Source organism: Atractosteus spatula, chromosome 3 (assembly GCF_055471065.1).
Source record: "Atractosteus spatula isolate fAtrSpa1 chromosome 3, fAtrSpa1.hap1, whole genome shotgun sequence".
Taxonomy (NCBI): Eukaryota; Metazoa; Chordata; class Actinopteri; order Semionotiformes; family Lepisosteidae; genus Atractosteus; species Atractosteus spatula.
The window spans coordinates 46175260-46200872 of NC_142708.1; the positions used below are offsets into that span (position 1 = coordinate 46175260).

The 25613-nt window shown below is 35.5% G+C and overlaps 1 protein-coding gene across 2 annotated transcripts in view; it reads right to left on the reverse strand.

The window, feature by feature from the left end:
- apc (APC regulator of WNT signaling pathway) overlaps nt 1-25613 on the reverse strand; it is a 79418-nt gene that overhangs the window by 20510 nt on the left and 33295 nt on the right. For both annotated transcript variants that reach the window (XM_088909941.1, XM_088909939.1), the window contains exons 3-7: nt 9626-9710; nt 8390-8591; nt 2600-2708; nt 1639-1752; nt 836-919 (exon numbers count right to left, since the gene is read on the reverse strand). In XM_088909941.1, the coding sequence (XP_088766067.1) occupies nt 836-919; nt 1639-1752; nt 2600-2708; nt 8390-8591; nt 9626-9710 (594 nt within the window). The remainder of the gene's footprint in view (nt 1-835; nt 920-1638; nt 1753-2599; nt 2709-8389; nt 8592-9625; nt 9711-25613) is intronic.

The window sequence follows — 25613 nt, forward strand, 5'->3', positions numbered from 1 at the left end:
CTAGGATTAATATTTAATTTTGCATATTAAATTTTAATGTTACATTTTACATACACAATTTTAATTTTAAAGCTTTTTTTATTTCAGCACAAAGTTAAGTGGGAGATGGTGGGGGTTCTTGAGTTAAGCAGGCTATTCAGGTAACAGATGCAGACGTGGGCTGGCTCCTTGTTTTACTGTTTTTTTTTTCATATCCACAGCTGCAGCAAGAATGCTGCAAACAGCTTTACAGAGAAACATCCTACTAAGATTTAAAATAGCAGGAGAAAATACAGCAGGGCCTAATCATCCGTGCCAGTGAAAAACAAAAGCCATAACAGTCCTCTGACAAGTCCATCAGAGAAACACAACAGTTATCTTCACAACATGCCTCTTACTGCAAAATACAATTACTGGTAGTTATCATGTATTTAATGCCTCAAACTCCTAATAAATGCATCAGCTTTACAAAGAATATAGAAGAAATGAGCAACTCTTCCTTATGATTATAAAAATGTGTAATGCAAATCAGTTCTGAGAACTAATTTTTAATTTTACAAATAGAACAAAATTCACTTCATACAAACTCCCCTTCAAGTGTTCATCTAACGACCCCTATAATTAAGTGTAACAGCTACAACAGTACCCCACCTCTCCAAGCCACCACTGCCCCCCCCCCCCCCACACTGGTACCTTGTGATACTTTATCGTCTGAGGTAAAATTTCTTCCCTGACACCTTTATCTTTAATAATACAGAGCATCTAGTGGTCATTAGGGCATAACAGTTCAATAAATTGAAAGCACTGCAGGATTTCACATCACAACTGTCTTAAACATGTTGTCATTTGTACCCACCTCTGATTCTCCTGGCTGGGACTGTAAGTGTTGGCGAATACGAAGCATGTCCTTCTCAATCTGCTGAATTCTAGCCACTCTTGCCTAAAAGATATTCAACGGAAGCAACAAGATCTTAAATCATCATATGAATTTAGTGCCAATTGGTTCCATATACTTACATTTTAAACCCACTTAGTAATAAAAAAACTAAAAAGCTGCAGAACAGAGAAAGATAAGTTATTTACCACAAGGTCTCCCTTAGAAAGCAGGATAATGACGTAATAATAATTTCAGATACCATGTGATTCAATACTCTTAATATTTTTCCACCATTTCAATTTGATCTCCTGAAACACTGAGCTAAATTGTACATTTTACCACTACCATCTGCACAATTTGAAAAGCCCACATGAAACTCCAGATCACCACTTAATCCAGCACAAGTGAAAATGACCTCATCGTCTAGCCCACACTTTCCAGCTGATGAACCGAATCAGCCAATTTTCCATGCTGGTGAACCCAGGAGAATGGAGTTCAGTTTTCACTTCTTCATGCCTGGCCTGACTGAAGATAATGTTCGGTTGGTGTCTGTCTGGCACATGAACCAATAATTTTGACCACAACTAGAATATTCAAGTACCACCTTGCTCAGTTTTACTTCTAACCCTCCTCAATTCACTTCATAGATGAATGAAAATCAGACAAAACCTCTGGGGACCCTCAGAATGTCACTTACAGCATATAAATTTCACCATACTCATCTGTCAAAAACCAAGTACGCACCCTGTATGAAGGATGAATATAAGATTTAATTAAGCTACCTGTGCTCGCTTTTCCATGTCTTGACATGTTCCAAGTTGTTCTTCCATTGCTGCCCTTATCTGTCGCGCTTCATATTCCAGCTGTCTGCGGGTCATGTCTGTCTGCAGAGAAAACTGCATAACGGTATGACATCAGTAAAACCTTCACAAAACCAAAAATGTATATACATATCCTGTATAAACAGATGTCGATGCCCCATGGGATACTTTTGTTGTTTGAGAGGACCAAAAATCCAACTCAAACTTTCTAAATGCAGCCCAAAAGCTGCTGCAGACAAAGCTAAAGAAGTTATCCATTCCCAATATTTAAAGGGCAGTTGTTGGAAAGGAATGCTTGACAACTGTTAATACTCGACAATGGCTTTCTTGTAGCATATTTTATAAACATTTTCATCAAATATCTTGACCACTTTTTGAAGTTAAACTCAGCACACACACCTGTAGATAGAAAAGTACATTTTGAAGGCAGACATTAGAAAAATAAAAATTATCTCCTTAAAAACATTTTGAGTCTGTTAAGCCATCATCTGAATACTAAAATGAAGTCCAAAAATGTATTTAAAATGTCTTATTTTAAAACATTTCCTTAAATAAAATGAAAAATATCAGTATATGACCTTGTCCCGTCCAACTGTTGTGATACTGCCTAAGCTTTAACAGTGCTTCCATTTTTAGTTAACATTCACAAGGAAATATTACAATGTATTCAAGATGTTATAAACAAAGAGTGAAACATCTTGTTTAAACAATGAAAGTTCTGGGGGGCTGGAACTATAGATAAATTACATTTTGCAATAAGTACAAGTTTGTCTGTCCAAGTTTTCAAAATGGAACATCAGTATAATTCTCCAAGTATCTCATAGAACTGCTTTAACCTCAGGGTTTTCCTCACGTGATAGCTGTGTGAAGTAGTTGGAGATGACAAAATGCCACCAGACAAGATACTGTCACCCTAACTTACATTTTCTGTAAGGGGAAGGCTATCAATCCTTTTTGTGAGATTCTGAAGCTGAGCATAATACCAGTCCTTTTCCTTCTCTTCTTTCTCCAACTCGGCCAGTAATAAAGACCTAAGAAAAGAAAAAGTTGCTTATAAAATTTTATTTTATACGTTTGAATTACTCTATGTGTATTAATCAGAATGTGCCTCATTAGGTACTCACACTTAAACCCTGTAGTCTGAGGGGCAGAAAAATAAGCTAGTTCTTGCTTAGTAATGGTCTTTCAATGTCAAAACATCACAGATCATGCAGCAGTGCCAAACAGATTTAGATGCACTTGAACGCTTAGTTTTTCACTTCCCCATGGTAATAATCTTCATTGCATCCCCCTTTTATGCTTCAGCCTCAACAGAATATGACCCCCTTGTGCCAGAAATGTTTTTGCATTTCATGTATCATGCACTTTTCATCCCAAAGAATGCTAAACGCATTACATATATATGCATTGTCACTGAAATATACACCCTCACAGGTGAATTAATGCACATCAGGAAGAAAAGTGAGAAGCTGCTTCACACAGAAAATTAAAGAGGAAAAAATAGATAGGCCAGACTGACAAAGCCCAGAGATTTCCCCTTTTTTTCTCAGCATAAAACCTCCAGTATAGACAAGTTCAATTTCATTAGTCTATGTATGACTTCATTCTTGATTATCACAATATTATTCCATTTCACATGGTATTCAATCATAACTGTATATCAAATCAATCAAGTAACCAAATGAAATATTTAATTAAAACTGCATATACATTTCATAAAGGGTTTTTTAAACACATACAATAAGTCTTGTACACAAATATTCATGTCTGTTTTGTGTTTAATGGGCACATTTATCAAATAGAGAAACAACAAAAATACCACAATTGCATGTGGCTTCTGTATTAGAATATACTTCAGTACTAAGATTCAGGTATTCATTCAAAAGTTATCTGAGAGTTTATTGATGTGTATAAACTGAATATATGAAAGTATAGCATACAAGTCATCTCCAATTGTCTGAAAGCTAAACCAGGAAATGCATCACAATTTTTATCACCATTTCACTGTATTCTTGTTAACCTCAACTTATTCTTGGCTAAATTTAATGTATTAATTAAAAAAAACAGTACAGCTTCATTTGACTATAGGCTTACAATCTGATGAGAGACGAATGCAGTTCTTTCTAGCTGCCCTCTAATTATAGCATGAGACTGACACGTGCCCACTGAGAGGGACAAGGCTGGAAATAATTCAGTTTGCACACACATGAATGAGCCTTCGTGTAACACTCTGGGCAAGATATGTGCATAGCTGTCCGTTTCCAAAGCGGTCAACGTGTAAAAATATGGATATGGAAGGAAATGATAGAAACAAAATCTGCAAAGTGAGCAAGTCTCCATTGCACATTTTTCTTTAGTTAACATGTATAAAAAAAACAAAAAAGGGTCTACAAGTGCCAACTATCTAATATTGAATTTACACCCATTCAACTCTTTTTTTCTTCCAAATATGGCTAGGGAGTGAAAAGAAAACCTGATCTTGTACCTATGTGAACCTACTTTTAACTTTTTATTAAGCATTAGAATTTTAATTGATTCTCATTATTACATTTTACAGACCGATTAATTTATTTTTAAATACTATAACTGCTATATTTTACTGGAATATTAAGATATCTCATTGAACTTCTTAGCCATGACAGGAATAACAATGTAAATACTAGATCGTTCTAATGGTGTTCAGGAGCATTCTTCAATTATCATGTTGTCTATTACTTTGAACAAGATTCAAATGCAAAGGATGTCAATTTGTTTGTACATAAGATACACTTTAACAATCTGAACAGTTTTTTCTGGGTTATTTCTATATGTTATATAAAAAGAATTACTAATACATTTTATGGTTGCACATCAGACAAAAGATGTACAGTGTATAGTACAAACTTAGCACAGGAGAGGAATACATTTTCCAACTGTCAGTATCTTTTTTTCATATGTAACATTATACTCAAAAATATTTTCCACATTAATTACTACACATCACCAATATGTAGCCTCCTAAAATAATGACAGATAACTACTTACATACTTAAGTGAAAAGAGCATTAACATTATTATACTAAATTTTGTTTTGGTTTGGCTTCAGTATGCAAAGTTTCCCTCATTTGAAATATTTTATTGTTCCCACGCATTAAAACGTTAAGCACCAAATAAAAAGGGATTTACATGAAATCACTGCATAGAATATTGCACATCATGTATGCAAATAGAACCCACTGTACCTACTGCTGAGATGTTTCCCTATTATTGTAACCTTGACTTTAGTTGAGGAACTAAATGGCTAGATATATTGTAGTGTGGATAAATGGTAGATATTACAAAACATTTATATTTCTCTAAGTGATGAAAAGAAACTGATTAGAGTACTGAAAAGGTAGATATGTAAAATAAGCTACTTCAGAATTAACTACAAGGAGGAAAAGTTAAAGCAAACTGTTTTTTGAGCTCTTTTTGAGAGAAAAGTGACTAAACGTGACCATAACAATCTATAAATTAATCTGTTTGGGCAACAATTCCATATTCTGCTTTAAGATAATTGAAATATGCAACAATCACTTAATTTAAAAGGGCTCCAACTTCATCCGCATTGCAAATCAGTTGCAACAAGATGCCTTATATTTGTTACATTTATTGATGTCAATATGTCTATGGATGGTATATCCAGTTTTGTATGCCACTGGGTATATTTAAAATGCTATAATAACAACACAATTACCAATTTACTCTATACTGATAATTGAGCTTTAATGGGTTAACAACAATGATGAAACTACTGTTCGTAAAAGTTATAAGTGCTTTGAACGTGCAGATTGCTCAACCAGTTATTTCCTATTGCTCCATCTTAGATTTTTTTCTGTTGTCTGTGCTATATCAGCCCTTCTCATTTTTTGGTACATTTACAGGAATTAGACTGTCTATAGATTTTTGGAAACTGAGACCAAAGTTGAAATAAAAGGAAAATGTCTGCTTAATTTGCAGTTGAGGATGACTCATGTTTTCTCTGAAGTGCAGAGAAGCAATCTTCCAATACGATTCCACTGGGAGGTTCTAAACACTTTTGAAGATGAAAAGCAGAACTTCATTAGCAAGATTTTGGATTTTGCTTGAAGAGAATCTGTGTCAACCTAGTCAGGCTGATGAGATTAACCTGTTTAGATAATACTTGATTTTCATTCTGTGATGAAAGTAGATCATTTCCTATGGTAACACTTCATTTATAAAAAGGACTGACCTATATCAATCAGCATGTGATCTTGTAGAACCTTAAACCTTAAAGGTTCTTTGGAAACAACTCATTTGCTGTCACTGTCCAGTATTAATTTTGAACAGATGCTGAAAGACACCATCACTGCCTTGAAGTATATGCACTACCCAGAAAGCCTCATAATATAAAACTGCAACTGCAAGTCTGGAGATGAAACAATACAAAATTCAGAACAGACCTTTTACAAACAGTAGTTTCAAACCATCAGGTATGACAGTACTTAAAAGTATTACCTCAACACCAATGAACATTTTCACTTCTGAGGGCTAGAGAACTAAAATCATTAGATTTTATATTATAAATAGATATCTATATAAATAGATTTTATATTTTACACAAGAGTCATTTTGTTTTACACTAACTCTTTAAAGAGATCTAATATGGTGTTAACCAGGAAAAGCTGTCCTTTACAATTTTTGTAAAAACATTCCAAAAGGCATCCAAAACATTTTGCAACATCGGATTTGCCATGGGTCGAACTGCATATTTAGATATTTTTGTTTTAAATAAGAGAATGAATAGAGTCAATGTAAATACTGATCTTATCAAAAAAGGGGTATCTTTTCATAAAACACATCTCTATGAAGTGCAAACTTAAAATGCATTGTCACTGATCTCAAACAGATCATACTAGCAAATTAATATTTAGTACAAAGCTATAGCAGCTTGTTTGTGGATAAATAAGCTTGCTCCTGCCTTAGCCTAATGAATAAAACTAAGAGTATACTGATATTTTCCTGGAGAGGCAGAAAACAATCTATTACAAATCTCTGCTCAGACCCACAGAAGAACATGGCAACATTGCGGGAGCAAGAAGGTCACATTGAAGAATCTAGATCTAGTTTACTGCTGAATCACTTTCATCACATTTCTAAATTCAATGCTCAATCTAGGGAACACACATTTATCAAATAAACAGAGTTTACAGTGTAATTTAAGAACTGAGGAAGTAAAACAAAACACTATATATACACTATATAATTCTTAAGAAAAACGGTATAATGTTAAATTATTTGCATGAAAAATTGTCACTTTCACTTGTGAACATGGTTATTTTCATACACAAAAGAAATAGTAAAGTAGTCAAATTGATTAAATCTGCAATACCTTTCTAAACAAGTTCTCATTCAACAAAAGAAAGCACATAGGAAAATGGGCACCAAATTTTGTAAATATTTCACACTTTTGTTTTGAAGGAGTTCTTGTTAAATTCATCTTTGCCTTGTACAATCTGACATCCTTGATAATGACCTCCCTGAACATCTCCCACTTAATTCAAATGAAGCAATTTCTCACATATCCACCTGATCAGCTGTGATGGGAGTGCTGGTGCAAAATGGTTGCTGTGCACAATCTAGTTAGTTGCTACACTATACTGATGAAGTGTATCCCATCCTAAAAGCTGTCAAATTTACATTTGCTAATATAACTGCAAAATCAAATCTGTCCAAACTAACAAACAGATCCAAGGATGCAAAACAGACCCACTTCCATACTTCACTGATCAAAAGTTTTTCAACATGAACTTTATCTTTCTGTGTTAATCATACTAGGGATGAAAATACAGAAAAACTCAATTTGTGTTTTATTGATACACACCATTTGGTCCTACAGTATTTGACTTGGTAGATAACTGTCATTTCAAGTTCAAGTTTATCAAGGTTCACGTTTTCAAGTCATTTGAAATATTCATGTTTTTGATGTACTATGGAATCCTAATAGTATCCAATAAAGTGCTGTTTTTGAAGATTTGCCTCCCAATTCAATTCTCCTACTGCATATTTCAGTAAAACTTTACTTCCTCATCATGGGCAGTAACAGTCATTAGCATCTGGAGGACAAAACTGGGATGACTTATGAATTTCTTATTCCTGTCATTAGAGATATTGAGGGTCAATGCTTAGATACTTGGACAGTTCCCTGATTTTCTTTGCTATAAATCCGATGTTGTTTAAAGATGACTACATAACAGGATTTCAACGTTTTTGATAAATGTAGTGGGTGTGAACATATTTCAACATCATATTTAGAAAAACCTGCAATTATTTTGGACAGGTATGTTTCCACAACATCCAACAGTGATAGTAAGATATTCATGATTTTATTAATAGTGAACAATCTAGCCTCTCACATTGTTGAAGCTGATACACTGGCTTCTTCAATCTAAGAACCGAAAGATATTCTCATATCAATTAGCTACTAAAAAACAAACAAGCAAGATGAGCCAAATGTCCCCCTCCTGTTTGTCAGCATTAGGCCCGTGTTTTTAATTTTGGTCAAGACATTAGAAAATCGTAAATTGTACAAAACATAAGGGTACAAAAGAACTTTCAGGGTCTAAATCCCAAAACAATGAAACTCAGTTGTCATCCAGTTTTGCAAATGAGCACAATGCCCTTATGCTGTAAATGATGTCAAGAATGCAAAGATACACAAGGTGTAACTTGCCTCTCTTTCTCCAGTTCCTCCAGATACCCCGTGCTCTCCCGACCCCCATTCACCACTCCTTTCCTAGGGAAGGAGCCCATGGGGACAGGACTACTTTCCCCTGATCGGCCAGACATGGAGCCCTCCTGGCTGCCGTATGAACGCAAAGACACCTTTGGACGCAACTTTACCCCAGGGAAGTTACTGGCATCCAGGTTCATTTCTGAAAAAAAAATAATCACATTTCATAGCAACGTTTCAAGCATTTGAATTCAGCTCAGTTACCCCCCTTTACTTCAAACAACCTGTATTAGCAGCCCATAAAAGAGAGCATCATGCCAAAATTATCGAAATCGAAATACTCAGGTTAATCAAGCTGGGCAAAGCTTATCTTTCAATATTTGATAGAGCTTAGAACAGAAATGTTATTCCTTCTGTGGGGAAAGGGAAATATGACTCTGTAGTTTTAAAGATTCGTTTCAAACTTTTGGAAAGTATCCACCTGTCAAATGTAGACATTTTCATTGCAGTTTAATTTCACATTAGCAATGAATTTTACATATTAAATATTAGAATCAAACACAAACTCTTTTCTCTTGGATCAAAATGTAATGCACATTAAGATATTTATCTTGCAGTTGTTCATAAAAATAGTGCAACAAAACTTAATAAGACTTAATTATGTTATACCTCTAAACCAAGCATATGAAGACCATTAAATTTCAGTGTGGTTTAATTTTGTAAAAACTGTCCATTCCATTTATTTTTACTCCATCTCATGTCAATTAAGTGACTTTTTCCCCAATGCTTACATACTATACAAGTGTAAGATGTGTCTTCATGTTCACATTACTGGTATGTATCTTCAAATAAATCTCAATAACAATTAAACAAACCAGTGTCTCTTCCACCAATATATTATACATTTAAGGTTAAAAATATATTGATTTAAAGATACCTTTATATTCTGAAATCTCGTGCTCTCAAACATTAATATCTGAACTGCTTACTCCACAGTATTTATAACCCAAAACACAACAGAAACCAGTTCATAAATCAAATGGGTAATTTAATTCCTTATGCAAAGGGCTGTACAAAACTATAAAATATAATCTGACAATTATATTTATAACGAGAAAGTTTCATCCAAGTATAATGCAGCCAATTTTGAACAAGGTATTCACTTTTCACCTTATTTGCTTGAAAATAATCTTTTTTGGGTTCAGATAAGATTAAACCACCAGCTAAAAGCCTTACCTTTCAGTCTCTCCAACAGGTCAATTTGTCCAGAAGACCCCATGGATTCTTCTTCAATGCTTCCTTGTAGTTGCTTAAGCACCTCCTGGAGCAAGGAATGAAGCACAATCAGTATCCCTATGACCATCCTGTATTCTGCTTTATAAGCAGACAGAGCTGGCAGCTGCTCTGCAGCACTTGTTCATACAACTACTGCACAGCAGCCCTGCTGCTACTGGCTAGTACAGTGCTCTGTTCTCTCACTCAAGCCTTCACTCAGAATCACTGCTCTATCAATGTAGTAAACATCAAACCCCTGGCACAAAATATTAGCTGCATACTAGCAAAACCCTTTCAACATGGTGACATGTTTATTGTTATCTATAATGAAGTCTCAGCATACATTTCACCTTTGGACAAATTCCCACCTTGCAGCATAATGTTGCTCCAACGTGGATACACTCCAATTTCCTGATGCGCCATCAGAAAGTCCTAGCACAAAGCACTAAACAAAGCAGAACCACCTTGAAATGATATATAAAACAGTGCAGTCTATTTTCCAGACAAAGATTAACTGAGAACTGTATTCCTATGCTATAGTCACTTTGGAAAGGGCTGTCTTCACAAGCGCTGCTGATCTAAAAGATAACAAAAGCTACAAACCTTCGTACATATTTGTCAGTTATTGTGATGGTGTTATTGTACTTAAAGCCTAGCTTCCAAAATTGCTGTCATTATGACCAAGGACATATCTTACTTATAAATGGTAATAAATGAAAATAAGATACACCGCATTGAAATCAGTCTTTTTTGGACTAAACAGCACTGAGAACACTCAGGAAGTATTCTCATTCTTTGTAGCCACAAAATGATAGTGCTCGATGCATTTTTTGCATTTTTTGAAGAACTGGAAAGCTTGTTGTCATCAAGGAAAACATGGATGGAGCCAAATACAGGCAAATCCTTGAGGAGAACCTGTTTCAGTTAGCCAGAGATCTGCGTGTAGGGCAAAGATTCATTTTCCAGCAGGAGAATGACCCAAAGCACACAGCAAAAACTATCAAGGAATGGCTTGAAAAAAAGGTTAGTATTCTGGAATGGCCCAGCTAGAGCCCAGACTTGAATCCACTTGAAAATCTGTGGAATCACCTGAAAATTGCTGTCTACTGACGCTCTCCATCTAATTTGGCAGAGTTGGAGCAAATCTGCATTGAAGAATGGGCAAAAAATCCACAATCTAAATGTGCAAAGCTCATACAGACATACCCAAGAAGACTCACAGCTGTAATTACTGCTAAAGGACTATGTACAGAGTATTGACTCTGGGGGTGGTGAATACTTTTGTAAATGAGAAATTAAGTCTTTCATTCTGGATAAATTAATGTTATTGAATAAAAAATATTTTTGATTCATAAAAGTGTTGAATTTATTGTGTTATTGAAGGGAGAAAAAATTAAAATTGTTGGATGTGTAACAGGAACAAATGCAAAAAAAAAATTTAATGGGGTGAATACTTTCTGAAGACACTATACATAGTTAATTCTTTTACTACGCTAAGATCTGATTAATATGGGAAGGGGACTTATTGTAATCTTTGGACAAAATTGTTTTCTGCTAAAGCACAGAAAGGCTTTCCAGGAACTTATCAAACACTGCACCATGTACTATACAGAAGCTTTATGAAACTGTATTGACTAATACTTTCATTGGTATGTTTAAGATATTTTAATAATAAATATTCATACAGTACTCAAGTTTGTTTGTATGCACATCTACGCCAAACTGTACACTAAACACGTAATTAGTGTAAAGAAAAAAAAACGAGCTCCTTAAAACTCTCATTTTTCGCAAATCAAACTAATCATAATTGCCAGGAGTCTATGGGGGTTCATGTTTCTCACCTATGAATGTATCTGAGATCCAAAGCCTAAGCAGCTTGATGTGGAAAAAAAAAACAGATGAGCAGTAATATGAACTTATTTAAAAAAATATAGATGAAAAGGTGGTTGGTGGGGGTTTAAGGTCATGGTCACATGTCAGAATAGCTGTTCTTAATTTTCCTTGTTTCAATATTCTGTGAGCTGCTTACAGTGCAACATTGACTGGTTCATTAAAATACCAAACATATCTTTTGTTTTGAGGCCTCAAAGCATTTTAAAGAATGCAAGTAGCAAACAAATTCTTTTGTTCTGAAGGTCTGCCACAGTAGGGTGACCTCTACACAGTGGTTATAAAACTCAGGGTGTGTTTCTCACCAGGCCTACACTATCAGCTGCGCTGTGATAGACTTCAAGAGAATGCAGAGTTCTGGGATACAACAATTGCTCCAAATGCCTCAAAATAAGAGATGGCAGCATGTAATCCCCCAGTTCAACTGTAAGAATGCCAGTTTACCAAACTCTCTGACGATTGTTTTCTCTTGTGCACTACATCTTATTGTTCTAGTCTTTGATGTCTTAACTAACTTCAGATAGGTCAAATTGTATAAGACCAGGAGGAATTTGGCTAGAATATGAGGGTCAGTAACCCTACACTAAACGACTACTATTACTAGCAGTACCATGGCAGTAATAGTCCCCTGATATAATGTTTAATCCAAAAGTTTGTGCCACCTACAGCATAGTTTAGTTCAGCATATATTCACATAAACTCTTTTTAACAAAACAAAAGATGGAGACTATTTCATCCTTGTCACTTGAAAAAGCAAATAAAAAAAACTTCGCCCTAAGTCAGTTAGAAGAAAGCTATTGAAAAAGCACAAAGGAGATGTAACAACTGTACAAGCTGTCTGATCTGAAGCTGAACCTATAATCATGCTCAGTATGTTATCTCGTAATTATGCTGTGCAGCTGAGAAAGGGACTGAGATTACAATTAGACAGTTGATATACCATTTCTGCAACACTAGGACCACTACTTCAACAGCTCATTATTGTTTAGCAATGGAAGCAAATTATCTGGTTCGTTTTACGGTTTGAGCAAAAGAACTTTAAAAAAATCAAGCTAACACTGTGAGATGTGAAACAATGCAAACAATGCCTTTTCGTTGAATAGAAGACAAGTGCAAGACATAGTAAAACACAATGTTTAAAAACAGGAAACCACACAAAAAAGCAAGGAATATGTACAGCACACTACAAGCAGGAACAGCCTGTTTCTGTCAGGCTGTATCCTGAAGTTCCCATGGGGATTGGCAGTAATACAAAAAACTCAAATCACACTCAGTAAAAGTGTTCAACTAATTTCTGCTAAAGAGTTAAAGACATTACAACAATCACTAATTCTAACAAAGTGAATAAGCATTAATGGCAAATAAAATGTACAGATAAAGTCACAATTATTTCACTATGCCACACTTATGACTACAGGCATTTTCATATGTCAATCTGTTTGCAAACAACCATAAATTATTTTCAATCCCACAACCTACAGCCTTAAAAATTAAGTAAATTACTGAAAGTAAAATTAAAATAGTTTAATAAAAAAGATTTCTTATTAAATTGCAAATCCAAGTTGAAATGAGATGTCTATATCAGTATAGTAATGGCTGCAAAGTAAGAGTCCTTATTTTTATTGACACAGGATACTTAATGAAATCATTTTAAGAATAATTTTCAGTGTCAGATAACATTTAAGGTTACTCCCCTACAAAAGGAAGGTGTTTCAGCCTTAAGGCTAGAGGAATATAAAAATACACCATTGCTTTGATCTACCATCAAATGGTTTCCCCATCTGACAAAATCACAAACAGCAATGAATCCTATAGATGTACTCCAGTTTATTCTTTAATCTTTTTTGGCATTTGATCTCATGCTGCCTCAGAAGTAATATTAGAATGCATTAATCTTTGTTTTAAGTTGTAATTACTCTTGCCCATCATTGGGTTTTGTTCATGGTTCAGCTTTGTAGAAACCTGCAGTAGCTTCATAACCAAGTTCAGAGATGCCTTCAGTTTTTCCCATCTGACAAAAATGTCATACTTCCTTAAATAGCAAAGAAAATGAAAGGTATATTTTGTTACTTTTTTAAACAAACAAATTGACGTTAAGCTGTTCAGTTAAGTTGTAACAATAAAATAATGGTACCTAAAAAGCATTCATAAAGCATTCAGGGCCACTACGTTAGTGGCAAATGCGATTGCTCAACAGGAAATGTAGGTCTAAGAGTATGTGGGCTAGAAAACCAAAAAAGCTGACACGTTTGAGATTGAAAATAGATATCTATCCTCAATGGGCTGTAATAATAAAAGGCAGGATTTGAATATAGGCTTGCTGGAGGCAGATCATCAAAAAGGTGTTTCACAAAATCAACCGGGATCAGACTGAGCGCATTTAAACAGGGAGAAATGCCAGCAATGTAACAGCATATGCTTTTCACAGCCTGTGTTACTTCTGCATTAAAGGAAGACAAACTGGACTGTAGAGGTGCCGTTTAGGAAAACGGAAACCATACTGGAATTCTGCTGGTGATAACATGCTCAAACTTCAATGCACTAATAAAATTTTCTTTGCTTATTCCGTGATGCAGGCTACGGTGCATCACAGTGTACTTGTCTATTGGTATTTTTATGCCACAGAATTGATTAAATAGTCTGCAATGCATGGGGTGCGCATTATAATAAGAAAGAAATGGAAACTTGTAAAAGTTGAAATGGAAAAGAAGAGTTGTCCGTTATATGCTGGATTTTGTCAGAAATCATGCTTTATAAAGCTAAGCCTATAAAGGAAACACTTTCAATGTTACAGGCATCATTACCATTACCCCACATTTCAACAAGCTCAATACACCGTTAAAAATGCTCTACCATGGCTCTACCATTAGTTACACTACGATATTAAACTCACAGTAATTACAGTTACAGCAAGCGTAATAGTATTATATTTCTTCACTTCAACCCTGATAAAAGTTTAAAAGTTTAGTGTGCTTAAATTCAAACGATACTGCAGTCTTTTTCGCAAGTCTTTAATAAGCTAAATCAATTCTTCTAGTTTGGCAAAGATTTAGAAGTTTGAGTGTTTAGAACAAAACTTGACATTCAAAAAGAAAGATTGAGCTAGTGGCACAGATTCAGTATAAGATGCTATTACATCAGATCTCAATACTGGTGTAATACTGTATATGTAGTATGTGCATGTAGTTTTTAATTGTCTGCTGCACCATTTATATAATATTTTAAAGGTTGCCATGCACATTTTTATGGAGCATACATGGTCTTTAACATCATAAAATATTTTGATTTTATGTTTATATTTATAAATCTTGAAAAAATCCTTTCTGAAAACCAAATTGAGCCAGAAAACATGAAAGGAGTGTGAACAGTAACTTCACCTTAGTACATCAAAATTCAAAAGCATGAAGGATTAAATATATTAGCTAAAACCCATTCTAAACAAACTAATCATCTATATTCCTTCCTCAAAATTGTAAACGGATTAAACACGAAGCATTTTTGTCTCTTCGGCAAAAAAAAAACATTTTTCATACACCCTTAAAATCTTTTAAAACATCTGAACTTCTTTCAAGGTAGACAGACTTTGTTCTGCTTCTAAAAGATTCTGCCAATACAATTTTTCCAGTTTGTGTGGAGATCAATCAAAGCTAAAAGGATTTCAATGATTGTTAACAGTACAATATTGCATGAAAATATCAAACTGCAGCCCAGAAAAAGGGATCTGAAAATGCAGACCTTCTACATTCACATCTTCACAACGTTATAGGTTATGATATGCTCACAGCATTGTTTGATGTGGCACTGACTTCTATTACATTTCCCCACAGAAGGTTACCCCACTCTTTAATCTGTAATTCTTCTTTGCCAAGTTCTTTCTCCATTTCTGTGATGAAACCATCCAGAGTTTGTTCTTAAGAAATCTAATTACTTGGGGACCATGGTGTATTTTAGTTCTGTCTTACTGAACCCACACACATAAAAGGCTTCAAAGCTTAATATCTTTTACTTGCTTTTATCCACTAACAGTTCAAAGGCTTTGTATAGATGGCACAGTTTTTAGTGTGAAAGTGAAATAAATTGCGTATGCCTTTAACAGCTAACTTGTACTTTAGTAATGGAAATCTCACCATCAGCGGTCCTAAGCAAAAGTGGTTTATCCTACTGCACCCTGCTCTATCCTAGATGTACCCACAATAGTGGCAAAGCCCTGTCGGTTGTTCGCCTTTATAACGAGCCTTTATCTGACCTACATTAACTTAAAACACAGAAAAGTAGCACCAAATTGACAACCTCTTATAGGAATCTGCATATAAAATCAACTACTGTCAAAAAATAAATCTGAGATTTGTCAATGGAAATATGTAAGACACATAAGAATCCTTTGGCAAGCAAAATCTTTTTGCCATGAAAATGGCAAAATCACATTTGCCAGGTTTCTAGAACAGTGGAAGAAACATGGTCTCCATTTCACACAGAAATAGTTCAATTCACTCTTACCATAATGAAGCCACTGCTATCGCAGCAACCCCTGTTTGTGAGAAAGTGCATCATCCTCCAGTAATCCGAAAGTGCAATCCCAGACTATATGATGTACATCTTCCACCTTTCTAAAATAAAATAAAAAACAACCCCATGCTCAAGACGCCAACATGGCCCTAAAATGGTGTCCGATAACACAATCTTCTCGCAGGAAGCAGCTTGTCATCCCACCCAAGTCAATAAAAATCTGCCTAATGCATAAGGAGGACAATGGAGCTGCAGCTGCTTTCCATTAAACTAATATGACACTGCTTTCCTATCCCCCTGGGCACCCCAGCTCTTACTATGTGCAAGATGACCTCTGCATCTCTGCTTGAACCCTGCATCATTAACAGGCTGCCTAAAAACAGTACACATTTTCCTGAGGAGGGTTCCACACAAGTACTCTTTTATTCTCCACTAATGACAAAAGGAAGCACACAAAAAAATTCTCCCCATAATAATGACTGCTCTTATTAATAATCAAGGACAACAGGCTAAGCCCACAATTGAAATTACTTGGAAATATAATTTAGAGAACTTAATAGTTCAGTAAAAAAATAGATTTGTTAAAAAATAATAGTTTTTCAATAAGCATTTCAACACTGTCATCAGAATGATGAAGAATTGAAACGTAAATTTTAAAAAATTACTTTCTTTATAAACAAACATTTTACATAGCAGCATTTACTGTGGTTGGATGCATGATGAAACAAATCTGATGATTGGGAAATTGGCAATCATCTTGTGAATTCTATCATTCTATCAAAGATGCTTTACACTAGACTGGAATGTACAATTTGGTGGGAAGCTTGAGACAATTCTATGCTGTTGTGGTTGAGAGTAGCCAAAAATCAGGGATCATCCACCCATGAAGCCTAAATAAGAGGAAACGAAGACATAAGATACTAGAAATGAGTGGTAAAAATAAAGAGTATTTTTAATGTGGACGGTAATTCAACAGACTACTGCTACACAGTGTTTTGATTATGAAGTGTAATATGGGCAGTTCTACTACATTTAAACTCCAAAATAATGGTCAAGCACCTAGAAATATATGTGGTGTCATTTTCCAAAACACAGAAAAGGTACCTGTATCTAAAAGTCAAATGCAACATTTGAATTTTCTCCACTGAATAAACTATCAAACTTGATGTTTTTAAGAAACAGTCATCATTTTTAGCAGCTGAAGAGCCTATTTGAATTGGACTAAGTTCTCATTTTTAAATCTAACCCAATATCTACATTGTAGGGTTAATTCCTACAGTATGCTTAATACTGACTATAAAGGGCACTAGCTGTATACACACCAACATACTTAGCATATGAAGACAGATTTTATCAATGGGATTACCACTAATACACATGATGCCAATTTCCTGTTTTCAAAAGTGAAGCCTCATGTTAATCTCAGAAACAGTTAACATACCAGGACTTAATAAAGTACCATGATACACATCTAGCAAAGGAAATACATGCAAAAGAATGCCCTCATTTCATCCATGTTCCATTGCATTATTTTTGAAAAACAATCACCTGCACTCTCACATACAAAAAAATTAAAACATGACATTGTAAAATGTGATTGGGAGCTCATGTCTGCCACCACTGAACAGGAAAAATGTTCTGTATTGGTCTATATATACTGGATCTATCTTAGCCAGATGCCGAATAGCATCTAGGCCAACTCTCTCCAACATTAATTCAATAACAGTTATTATTGCAGCTGCTGGACTGCTGCAGTATTTCAACAGAAACCCAGATGCTTACCTACCAAATGGAAGGACGTGAATCAGTGAAGTAGTACCTCAATATTGATTTTACACAAACACAGGAAGAACTGGTTAATTAAAGCACATGATATCAGGTCAGAAGGTGACATCTACTTCATTGTGTTGGCGGAATCTAAATTCTGCACCACGGCGATTCAGAACAGGATATCACATACCCATTTCCTCTAGGTCATTCCACAAACAAGCTTTTCATAAACACTTACCTACATCATTATATGAGACTATTTTCAATAAATAAATTATATTAATATTAAATTAAGTAACAAATGTCTGAAAACATTATCTTTACTAACTACATATAAACATCCAAGACATTTTATGACTCCAAACATTTAATTCCCAACAGACATGTTCCTGTGCTTAACTGCAAACAATCACTGTCATCACGTTTTAATTAAGAACATGAACTTTTGTTGGGTTGGTTTAAGGAAGTCCCTAAAACACTTCACTAATAGCTTGGCAATCTATTATCTGCAGTCTTCACTGTGGCTACAGTGCCATAACTATTTCCAAGAACTTTTATCTACCACAAAGTGTTTACTTAAACTATTGCCAGCAGAGGGCAGCAAATATCTGCTTTAATCACCACAAAGATACTATCTGGAGATAAAGGAAAGGCTGAAAGCAAAGATCTCCAGTTAACAAATAATTCAACTGGAGGAACTGACATCAAGAAGACCTGTGATTTCAAACTTGTCACCAAAAAATGCTGCACTCCTTTTCTGCTTATTCACAGTTACCTCAAACAAATACCAGGAGACACCATAGTGAATAACTGTTTGATACTACTACAAATACCGCATTCAGACAAGTAAAACACAACAGGGCAAATGATTTGAAGTAGCCTATATGAGAAAACCCAAGCAAACATTCATTCCTGTGCCAGGTTTCACGCAAATAAAATGAACTGATTTCATCTATATAAATTAGGGCATTCTCTAAGTAAGCATACAAAGCAATAACAGCAGATGTGTAGCCAAACAAGGGATAAACCTTAGGATTTAAATCTTTGTGAAATTAGAGGGGGATTCTGATATCTAAATGCAGTGTGATGAACTTCAGTCATAATAAAGAAAGTTAATAATAAGTGTTTGAATGTTACACCAATAGCAATTTTTTTAGAAAATAAGATTGTGGTCATTTCACCTGACAAACTTAGTGGTGTGTTCGTTCAGGACTTTCAACTACAAAGAAATCATAAAGGTTAATTCATGAATAAAGAATAAAGGAGTATTCTTTCCTTTGTCAAGAAAAGCATTCTTTCCTGTATCCTATCTTCCTGGCATATACTTCACCATGAGTTCAGGTCATCTGATTAAGTATATTACAAAAAACAAAGAATAATTAAATGCATCCCTTTCTTTCCAAGATTATTTTCTTCTTAGAACACTTCCTGATAGGATAGTACGGTAACTCAAAAGCTATACCTGGGAATTTTTAGTCAGTAAAGGCAGTTTGTTAATTGATGGACTCATTACAGTTCTGAAATAAAATCTAAAGAAAATGCATCTTTTGCTATTAAAATTAAAAAATTCAGATTACAAAACAAACATTCTAATTTATTTCTTAAAACAATCCAAAGATTGAATTGATTTTGCCAATGGCATTATACAGTATAAAGATGAGGGGGATAAAGCACAGAAACATTTAATTCTACAGTCCTATATTATTGTTACAATTCCAAGTAAATTATGACAAGAGCCATGAACAACTGTGTTCTGGAATTGTGACAAAATGGAACCAAATTGTTACCAGTGCATTAATGATAAAGGAACAGGAATATATGAAAATATATTATTTTCAACACCTGTGGGTACAGGAAATATTTAACAGTACACAGTATACTGCATCCAATACTCATCAGACTGGCATTCTGCCAGGCACAAAGTGCTCAGATGAAAATCTAAACCACAAATTAAAAACTATTTTAATAGTTACACATGACAGGGTATTAAGGATACTTGTTGGGATAATTATATAAGCCACTGCTCAACACGCAGTACCAGAAAGGTACTGGCACAGTAGGCCACATACATTTAAGCCCTTCTTTGAGAGAAGAATGAATGCCCAGTCTAGGAGATCAGATCAGTACATCAGAGGGTCTGGCCATAGTAACTTTTCCCCTCTGCCTATATACTGAGAAACGGCACCTCTTTTAAAGGCCACATTCCAGCACTTCAGGCCTTCCCCTTTAAAAACAGCTTCCTAGGTAACTGAGGTGGGAAAGGATTGATTTCTTTCTTAAGGTATTCATCCATTGGTTGCATTTTGTTACATTTATTTTACATAAGAAAGATCCCATCACTTTAGATTAGGCAGTTTTGCCCTGAACGGGGATATTTTTGTAAAAATAGTTTTACCTTCCCTATAATTAATTTCTGTCTCTCAAAAGCTCTTACCAAATCTTGGCTCAGTAAAGGGCTAGGCTATTGTTGTGAACCTCTCAAGTGTCTCAAGACTCAAGTGAATATTTAATTTCTGGATATGTCCCAACTAAATATAATTATTGTTGTTTGACCGAATGTACTACCAGCTATTAAGTTAATTTAGTAACCATTCTAAGATTCATTCATGCATTAGAATTCAGTGAAAATCCTAAAAGGTCAAAAACATTAAGCACTACGTAAGACACATACAGTGCTATACTGGAGACACAAACAGCATGAATCAGGAAAATTACACAGTATTTATAAGCCTAACTAATGTTTAAAGTTTGTGACATTCCAAGTAATCCAGTCTGAAAACCACTGAAAATTGTGTAGTGTCCCTTATTTTCAGGTTGCACTGCTAATTTATTCAACCAATTCCAAACAGCCCTCCAGTGTACCTCATTGTCTTCTTTTCTAGCATGACTAACAACCGGCAATCAATAACTAATTCACTAACATCAAGCTTGGCTCAACACAAAGGACGCTGAGAAATAGCTGGCTTTAATGGCTGTAGCAGGATACCATGATTTCACCCCACTTCCTGCCATGGGCGTACACTGGCGACATCCAGAATTTCCAACAACACATTAGCATGCAAAGGATGAAACTACCCATCTGAAAACCGAGGGGCCATCTTAGAAAAAAATGCCAAAACAGCTTCTACAGCAGTGGTAGATGAGATCTGTCGACTAATGTCATTAATTGAATTCCCAAGGCCACTTTATCACATAGGCCTACTAAAAATGTAGAGGAGAAAAACAACTAAAACAAAAACGAGAGTGGACTTTAAAATGTTCATTTGCATGATAACTGGACATTAGTTTTATTTTTTCCATGCTACAGTACGCATTATTTATTGGTTTAATCCACTTGCTAATTAAATTAAATTATGAAACATATTGTTTTAGGCTTTCACAATCAGCAAATGAACCAGGGGAAAAGGTGGTCTTCACTGACATGCATTCCTTTGTTTACTGTTTTACATTTTAACACATTCCATGTTCAGAATGTTCACTGGCACATTTCTTTTACAAACTCTACATACAGTATACTGTTGACTTTGTTTCCTCTCCTGTAGTTAAGCGGGTTTTAAGCCTGATCCTGGAGGACAACTGGCTTTTGGTTCTTGTTCTAGCAAAGTTCTAAAACACGGGTCAAACTATCTCAGCTGTCTTTTTGATTTTTTTAAAGTTTTTTCAGCTTCTAAAATTTTAATTGTGATTTGTACCAGTTCCCGTTTCCAAAGTTCAGAACTTCCTTGATTAGGGTTATCTGAAATGTAAGATACCGGACATCTTAAGTGGGAAAACCGTAACTCATTGTGGGAGTGTTTGATATTTCATTTCTGTCTGCATCTGTTCATCATAAGTTGATCTATTACACCCTGTTAATTCAAAATTAGGAAAGCAAAATAATAAAAATTCAAAAGAGCCTTCTTAAAAAGTTCTGTGTACTTAAGTTAGTGGAAACAATACTCTTAATGTTAGGTTTCATAAATATCAAGGACCAAACACAGAAACAGCTGAACAAGCGAGCAGATCAATTACTAGCAAATCGCTAATCATGGGGTTAGAAAGAATCGGCATGGATGAGCCCCTTTCAAATCACAATGAAGGTAAAATGTACACGGTAACATGTAAAACCTTCTATTTACATCACAAAATAAACAATTTCCAGGTATGTGCAGTGCCATATCTAACATTCAGAATGAGACAACAAAGTGTAAGGTGAGGTGAGGCAGCCCTATTACACTGTAAACAAGCGGGCTTGTGAATACATCTTTTTTAATCCCATTATAATATTTCTTGCGACTTTCTGATGGTTTTGCCAACAAATAGAACTTACTTGTTAACTCTGCATGAGATTACATTGGAAAAGTTCTGCGGTGAAATGTCTGCTGTAGAACCTGTCTTATTCACTTGTACATTACGTCATTACAGGGACTAGTGAGCAGGAAAGGCCGATTTACATCGCAATTTGTGCAAACTCTTGCTCTCGTCCATGACGAGAAAAAGGGTTTGCAACAACAATAGGAACCATTCAGTATTTTCACAAAGTTTTGTTGTCATTTGTTTTCTGACACCATCAATTAACTTATTTTTTTTATCGAGATTTAATAACCAGTGTGATAATTTGTGACTGCAGTTTCCCTTTAAGAACTAGGCTGGAACAAAAACAAATAGTTAATTTAAAAAATAAAACTATATAATATATAAAAATATAATTTTACTAGCAAACAGATATGAACATCTCTTAGAAGTAAAGGGACCATTCCATGATGTCATTATATGCGCTAACCCTTAACTAATCTTAAAATTCTGAAAAGCACTTTATTGTATTATTGTTCAACTTTATTCTTTTTCCAATGTCTGGGAAAGCATTTTATGCCTCAAGCTTTTCACTTTTCTAGCACAGCAAACAAAAGCACCCTTGGGCAATGCTTGTCCCACAAATTCAGGTTTGTGAAGCAGTGTCTGTGTTCTTCACTTTCGCCATTGGTTGCCTTAACAACTGTCACTAGCGCTGCAGTCTTTTGTTATGCATGTCCTTAAAGTACAGTGTAATTTAGTTTCCTTTCTGCAATCAACCAGATAAATGAAAATGGGAGCCTTAAGGAACCCATGTCCAGTAGTGCACACTGAAAAACTAAGTGCATTCTGAGACATTAACAACAGGGTTTCAAAAGGTGTGCTTGTGAAAACATCCCTGCTGAACAACAGTCCCTAAAGGGCTAAAGCCACTTTAACATAGGAGTAAAACATATATTTCAAGCTAAAACGTAACCGCAAACACGCCATTTACAAACATAAGGTATTATGAACTACAAATTCCTTTTCAGCTTGTGACCAACTAGTGTATTATGAGATCATGGAAAATAAACCTTGTTTCTTCCAAAGCAAATCAAATGACCAGATATGAAGTTTCAATCTTGTTAGAAAGTATTTATACCATTACAGAATAAATATGGACGGCAATCTTGTCATAAAGAGTGACAAGAAAAAAGGTGTGAAAAAATGCTTAAAAACCCAGAGCCACCTGATAATTCATTAACTACTCACTGTACAAATGTAATCAAATAATACTGACAGTCAACACTAGTTTCGATGGAGACCTACAAGAGACACAAAACCCTCTAGTAGATTAAGGTACATTTTTATGAAAAAAAATAAATTGAGAAAATGTGTAGAATTTCTAATGCTTACTAAACTATAGCTACATAAGGCTAGACATTAAGTGTGGTAAGCAATCTCAACAGTTACTTAGATTACACATAACATTTTCTAAACTCTAGGATCGTAAGAGGCACCATGGTATTCTGTCAAGGCCAGAACAGAAACAATCTAGAGGTAGTGGAAAAAAAATGAAAATCCATCCATTTTCTAACTATTTCATTCAGTTTAGGGCCGAAGGGGAGCCAGAGCCTATCCCAGCACTCAGCAAGCAAAGTGTGCAAAGCCAGATACACACTGGGCGGGGCTCCATCACAGGGCGGACACACAGACATGTACACACTCACACCTGGGTTCAATTTTCCTTGGAGCCAATTAAACCACCAGTATGTCTTTGGGCTCTGGGAGGAAATCAGAGTACTTGGAGATAACGTATGTGCACACAGGGAGAACATACAAACTCCACAAAGACCGCACCACAGGTTCAGACCTGATCCCATACCCCAGTAATTATAGGACACCAGGTATACTGAAAGCTAGGGCTTCTCGGATCATGATATCCGTGTATTAATACCAAGTGGAGAGCTATATTACCGTTTTACAAGGCAAGAAAAGGAGGGTGCTTATCAATTGACTGCAAATTTCAACCTGGGGTGTGAGAAGCCAACATTACCAGAAATAGTCTGGCAAGAGCTCCAAAGAGAGGGGCACTATAGACTGATTGCAGAGCACACCCCACACCAGGAGGTTTACATTTGCAAATCCAGTGGTACAAAGTGCATAGGCAATGAACTACCGAGCTGTGTAGAAATGTGATATAGTCTTATGAATCACTCTCTACCATGTTCTTATCAAACAGATGAATACACGTGTGGCACCAACCTAAAGCACTGTACAGCCTAAGTGCCTGGTTCTAGCAACGAGTTCTGGCGGTACTGGGCTGGATGGTCCTGGCACGGGTTGGATTCACTCATTCCCTTAGAAAGCAAGGTTAATGGTAATCGCTACTTAATGGTATCAAGTGATCATATTCACCCCCATATTGGAGCACTTCTTTCCTGCCAGGTGTCTTGAAGGATGACAAGGCCCCCTATTAACACAGCTTGTGTTCAACATGTTCACCCAATGGTTTGATGAGCATGACACTGATGTTATTCACATATAATAGGCTTCTCACGCTACCAGATCAGAACCCATTGAGCATCTATGGGATATTCTGAAACAATGCCTGAGAGATCTCCATCTCCATGATCCAGGCACTAGTCAACTGACTGTCTTAAAGAACAGTGGTGTTGAATTACAAACACTGGTACAACCGATGACACTGAATCTACAGGCCTGACCAGACACACATGGTGTCCAAATGCCCCATGAAGTAACTGTACACCGGTGTTTCAATTTCTTTGTCCACTACCTGTTCACAAATGTACTATCACTTCTACAGCAAAGCATCAGACAGAATGGTCTGGTCTCACCGCTCCCTATAAGCTCCTTTAGGGTTTCAAGGGTTTTGTTTGTAAGTACTCTGCTTACCTCCCTTCCTTCATTTGCCAGTCCTGGATGCATGACACTTCTCTTAACACAATGGCAGGACACGAGTGAATGATGAATAAAACTATTTGCCATTCTGTCACCTCCGTATTTTGACAGATTGAGCAATGTGTCCATTATCAAGAGCAGTCATGAAAACAAGCACAGCTGTCAGAAATTCTGATTTATACATCTGCTACTGTGACTTGCATTAATCTAAGAAATATCTATAGATGTTCCACACACATTTCATAAATTATATGCCCACAAGTCTGTAATATATGTAAGGCTACAGTATGCAGTGGCTCAATTAGAGTAATAAAATGAATTAACATTCAGACTTAATCTGTCTTTTGCTGAAAGAGCTTAATACATAAGCATATCAAACAGCAGTCAAATCTCACCAGGGACAAATTAGTCATCTTGGGTAATAAGAAAGAGCATACATTTTATTTGGGTATCCTTAAGGAAAAACCAAAGCAATATTTAGTCCCTATGTATAATTTCTTTAAAACTCAAGACATAAAATGATACATGAATCATTTACAGTATGTTAACATTAAAAAGAGGTTATAAAAAAGCAAGGAAATGGAAAAAAAACAGCAGCTGTCTCCAATGT